Raw genomic sequence first — 6000 nt, 5'->3', positions numbered from 1 at the left:
CTGCCCAGGACTGAAGCCAAAGCCTGAGCCCCGCTGCCCAGGACTGAAGCCCCTGGGTTTTGGCCCCGGGTGGTGGGGCTCGAGCTTCGGCTCAAGCCCAAGCAAGTTAACACCAGCCCTGGCGACCCCATTAAAACGGGGTTGCGACCCACTTTGGGGTCCCGAGCCACAGTTTGAGACCTGCTGCTCTAGAGTATGAAGGTGACGAAAGCATGGGCCAGACACTTTCACAGTGTAGCTCACAGAAATCCTCCTCTTTAATAAGGAGGTGAAATCCCCAGAGACAGGTTCAGATAGAGGGAGCACTGTATGTACGGACTCAGGCCACACTCCATGTTAAAGACGAAGAACTGCAATCTTCTCCGGGTTATAAAAAAATAGGTGTAGATCTCAGGTCTCAGTTGGGCAAAGTTCACGGCTTGGCAACATGAAAAACTACCAGTTTAAACTAGAGATACAACTTAAAATAGGTTTAGCACTATATGAGAGTTAGGATTTATTATAATTATTGAACTAGTGCATATGCCAAATCTGCCTTATCTTGACTTAGTTTAAATTGACTAGGAATAAATTTATGCTAAACTGAATTAAGCCATTTTTAAACCAAAAATAAGAATGTCCACACAAGGATTTGCACAATTAAACCAAATTGATTTAAAACCAGATTTAAGTTAAATTGGTGCAACCTCTGTGTTTTGCTAAGGCCTCAGTTGTTCCTATGTTAGAAAGTTCAGTCACTAAAATTATATTGGCAACTAAGTATGCATGTGCTCTCTGTGGCTCCAAAAACTAAGCTCACTTATTAGACTGCATAATAATCAAAATAACACGTTTGTAGCTTTTATTGATTAATATAAGGAGAAAATATTCAACCCTGTGATGTAATATTTACATCATGCAGCAAAACGGTTATACAATTTTCCAGCTCCTTTTCCTTTCCTGATCCTTATTTAATTGGCTGCCATTATTGTACCCTGCACACAAGCGTCAACTATGTTTCATGAACCAGTCTGCCAGCAGGGAGTGATGCATCATGTTGGCTGACTGAGCACATCACTCAGTCTCTACTGAAGCAGGAGCTTGGAAAAGCAAGACAACTGATGAACCTAAGCATCCCAGCTGTTCAGCTAACACTAATGAACTAGTTTAATTGTGTTTCTTTTTAAATCCAACAATTATACTATAATACAAAACACACTCTTACTGTGTTGTGATACGTTATATAATTCACGGATTGGCTCATTACATATGGTTATAAACCACACTAAATGTTGCGCTAGGTATGACTTTTTATAGAAAAGTAGAGCCACATGAATGTATACTATTTAAATGTTTAGCAAAAGCAGCAAACAGCAGACAGGTGGGAAGTGAGTTTACTCCATTATCTAATTTTGACCCTGCCATCTGAATCTCAATGATATTGAGAAATACCATTAACTCACTTCAAAAGTTTCTTGTTTAAGAAATTCCAGCACAATCATTTAACATACCAAAGAAATATCTGTCTGTTTTCTTCTAGATATATATGTTTTAATATTTTAGTCACTGAAGATTTCAATGATTCAAGCATATAAATAGCAAATAAAATAGATGATCAGCACACTAGTAAATTTAAGAAGATCCATAATTGGCAGACTAAAGCTAAATCACTAATATCTACTGAGATATCAATTTAAAAAAGCTATTAGTGATTTTTAGGGGCACTCATTTTAACTTTGTTACTCAGATTGTAACAGAGAGGAAGGTGAACAACATAGAACAGACAGAGTATGAGGTGGCGGCTGAACAGCGATATTAATCAAATATTGAAAGGGTCTCTTTTTGGGGGTGGAGAGAAAGACAGAGGGAATAATTACAATTTTCTAGAGCTACCAGCCACAATAGAGTGGTGCTCAGATTTCTACCATAATTAGATTGAACAATCCTGCAACAATTTTATCTGCAGAAACATAGCGCACACTGCTCTCTTTTCTATTGAAAATGAGAAACCAGGGATGTATCTGGAAAATGGCCACTCTTATTGGGCGATGAAAATGAAACACAAATTGGGGGAACACATTAGGAATCCAACATGACAGGAATTCATAATAGAGGTAAATTGTACACCACCTTAAACCAACACCACATTGCCCAGTGAATCGGATTTACAGTAATCCACTTAAAACACTAGTAACTACATGTAGTTAAAAGTATTATACAAGCGCACTACAACATATAAAAACTAGGCATTCATATGTACAGATACACTAAATTTCTACCATTAATAAGTTGTATTTGTTGCAAGAAAAATGACTATGTAAGAGAAACTTGGGGTAGATTTTTCAGACATGGTTAATTTCTGACAAAGGCAGTTCAGTTCTGTATACTCAGAAATAGTTTGTAGATTTCAAACACACACACACACACACACACACACACACACACACAGAGTCACTAAAACATTCACATCATGTCAAAGTTGAATTACAGAGGGTGATATAGTCTCTCACCTGATCCAGGACAAGGATTTCATCTGCATCAACTACTGTTGACAATCTGTGTGCAATGAAAACAGTTGTTCTGTGCTTTACCAGGTCCCTCATGGCACTGAGAATGTTCTGCAAATTAAAAATGTACATCTATATATATACATTTAAGAGGAAATAAAATCAGATTGTGTAACATGTCAAACGAAGTTTTAATGAATGCTGAAGAATGTCTTCAAAGCCCCAAATTGAAAAATAGCTGGAACTATTTATGGAAGAAGCAACACAACGCCTAGAATAAGACATCAGTAGCTCTGTGAAAGTCCTCAAAGTGGAGCTTCGCAGTGTGAAGGAAAGCCAAGGGAGGTTACACTTCTCTATGAAATTTAAACATCTCAAGGGGATAGAGGAAGGGAACTGTTTGCTCACCTTCAAAAAAAACGTTTGTAGTTTGACTGTACAAGAAACAGTGCTGATTGCTGTGGCATGTTGCAGGTATAGTGTTTTACTCTCCAAATCAACAAAAATTAAAGAACAGCCAAGACTGTGGGTATGTCTACACTATGGAGATTATACCGGTATAACTATGCCACGGGAGCCATGTTCGCATAACCTGCTTACATCTGAAGAAGTGAGGGTTTTTTTACCCACGAAAGCTTATGCCCAGGCTACCCCGTGATACTTGCTGCCACATATTTGTAGCCTGTGCTGATGAAAGGGGATTTTCCATTGGTGTAGGAACACCATCTCCCCAAATTATGGTAGTTAGGTTGACAGAAGTATTAGGTTGGAAGAAATATTCTTAATTGACATAGCTGCGTCTCCCGGGGTTAGGTCAACATAGCTACGTCGATCCGGGGTGTGGATTTTTCACACCGTGGCTGAAGTAGCTACAATGACCTAAATTTTAAATGTAAACCCTGGCCTGTGTCAACAAGGAACACAAATATCCCCAAAACCACAATAGCCCAAGGAAATATTTACTATCTACAGCCATCCCCATCAAGTCAGAAGCAGCGTTTCCTTTTCCACCTTCATGAGCTGCAATACCTCAGATGCAGAAGTGTGATTTAAAGCTATGTCTACAATGTAATAAAAGACCTGCAGCATGGCCACAGATAGCCCAGGTCAGCTGACTATGGGTTTGAGAGTAGGTGCCCTGGGTGTTTTACCACAGTGTAGACATACACAAGTTCGCTTAGGGTAACTGCTACCCAAGCTGGGATATGCATTTTGTTTTCTTTAAATAAAGCTAGCCTCTGTCAGAAAACATTGTGATTACAAGATATACATTTCTGGAAAGAACTCATTTTTATTTGCTGCCTTTAAAGTGCAGCTGTGTTGTGCAAACATTCAGCTTTGTTTGGCAACCTTGCAATAAATATAGCAAAATGAGAGGGAAAAAAAGTAGTACTCTTCAGAAATCTTTGTCACAAATGATAAAAACACAAGTCCAGGGAAGTGGTTTACTTCAGACAGGGGGATTATTTATATTATACACCATAAGCATGTACCAAGTGTACATTAAATGACTTCCCTATGTCTGTAAAATAAGCGCAATCTAGTGAGCGGCGGTCAAAGTATGCCAAATAATCTACACAAGTGGAAACAATTTGCAAACAGCATTCTTTTAGCTCTAGTTTTAGAAAATGCGATTAGTTCATGAAATTACTGTTACTGCTGAGATTTTTGTATTTAGTACAAAGATGTGGTTATGAAGTCTGATGCAGTTGCTGTGGTAGTGTCATGACATCTGTGTCACAATATTCTCATATTTCACAGCCCTTCCTCTGAAATGAATATAAATTAATACCAGCAGTGTAGGTTATGCATACCTGACTTGCATCTCAGTACGATGCTCCACAACGAATGAAAGGTTTTCTACTTTGCATTATGTCACAATCATTTAAATTACTTCTATTGTAATGAATATTAAATAACACCCAAATTCCTCTATTTAAAGTGGACTGTAGGCTTCATACACCATGAGTGCATTAGCAACTGCAACACTTTCAAATGATGTGGGTTTACTGCTGCAACAGGATGTCGTGCTGTAAAACAGGACAGTAGTTCAGATGTGGACCTGACATTGCTGGCTCTGGCTCAGTGTAGGTTGGGAATCTCAAGGTACATCTATGCTGCAATAAGAGACCTGTGACATGGCTACGGCTGGCTGGGTCAGCTGACTTGGGTTCTGCAGGGCGCAGGCTCATGAGGCTATAAAATTGCAGTGCAGAGTTTGGGCTTGGGGTGGAGCCCAGGCTCTCAGACTGTGCGATGGGGGTGGGTCTCAGAGACCAGGCTTCAGCCCCAGGCCAAATGTCTACACTGCAATTTTATAGCCCCGCGAGCCCGGGCAAGAGTCAGCTGACCTGGGCTCTGAGAGCAGTGCCATGGGTTTTTTATCTCAGTGTAGACATAATTTTAGTGTCTCAACTTTTGGCCTTTGGGGAAAGATTCTTTACTCTTCTCATTGACAGTACTAAAGAATGGCATTTGAGTAGCTAGACAAAAAGCAAACATGACAAAAACTCTTCTGGGAGGAGGTTGGAGGGCCAGCAAAGTTGGACAGAATGCAGCTGAAAAGGCTTTAGATGCTTTAATCCTAATTTACCTCTTCTGTAATTGAATCTAAAGATGATGTGGCTTCATCGTAGAGAATAATAGGAGGATTCTTTAAGATGGCTCTGGCAATAGCAACTCTTTGCTTTTCCCCTCCTGAGCAACAGAGAAGGAAAAAAAGGTTATTTTTGCCTTGATCACCATGGCATGGTATTCTAACACCTGTGATAGAGAGAGAGACCTACAAATAAGATACATCTGAAGTCCTTTTTCATTCGTCTTTGCCATGCAAACATTTCATATAAAAAGAGAGGGATTACAGCCACATTACAAGAAACCTCCACCCATTTTGCTCAGCAGAATCTTGAAGCTTACCTGATAATTTTCACATGGGAGTAAAGTCCATTTGAGGTTGAAATGACAATTGGAATTACTACGCTTCTGGCTGCCACCAGCAGCCATTTTCTGAATAGTGACACCAGAAGTATTAGTCAAATGTAAAACTGATTTCAATTTTGAAATCAGTGTTAAAGCTGGACAGAAAGTAACCTTCCAAACACAATTTAGTGGGGGCAACAAAGTGCTCAAGTGTAAAAAGAGTGCCCAGCGGTACTTTGAAATAATACTTAGCTCTTACATAGCTCTTTTTATTTCAAGTACAGATCTTCAAAGAGCATTAAAAAGGAAGCTAAGAATCATTATTCCCATTTTGCAGATGGGGAAACAGATACAGAGAGGCAAAGTGACTAGTGCAAGATCAGACAGGTCAGTAGCAGAGCCAGGAATAGACCTCAATCTTTTGATTCCAGTTTGTAGGATACTGAATTGGTTTCATGCTGCTTCTGACTCAGGACTATACGCTCATATACAATATTCCATGCCTAAAATAGCCTCCATCATCACATGAGCCATGCAACATTACATGCTGCGACCAAATCTCTCTCACAACTCACTTCCGGCTAGCCTTCCACTA

General features: G+C 39.5%; 1 protein-coding gene across 2 annotated transcripts in view; it reads right to left on the bottom strand.

Moving 5' to 3' along the window:
• ABCB7 (ATP binding cassette subfamily B member 7) overlaps positions 1–6000 on the bottom strand; it is a 77034-nt gene that overhangs the window by 8817 nt on the left and 62217 nt on the right. For both annotated transcript variants that reach the window (XR_002907705.1, XM_024192886.1), the window contains exons 14-15: positions 5080–5183; positions 2490–2597 (exon numbers count right to left, since the gene is read on the bottom strand). Coding sequence is in view for 1 of the 2 variants with exons in the window: in XM_024192886.1 (XP_024048654.1) it covers positions 2490–2597; positions 5080–5183 (212 nt within the window). In the remaining variant the exon portion in view is untranslated. The remainder of the gene's footprint in view (positions 1–2489; positions 2598–5079; positions 5184–6000) is intronic.

Source organism: Terrapene carolina, unplaced genomic scaffold (assembly GCF_002925995.2).
Source record: "Terrapene carolina triunguis isolate 2854851 unplaced genomic scaffold, T_m_triunguis-2.0 Scaffold131, whole genome shotgun sequence".
NCBI classification, from domain to species: Eukaryota; Metazoa; Chordata; order Testudines; family Emydidae; genus Terrapene; species Terrapene triunguis.
Note: the sequence above shows the minus strand (reverse complement) of the source record. Positions and strands in the feature narration are given on the sequence as shown.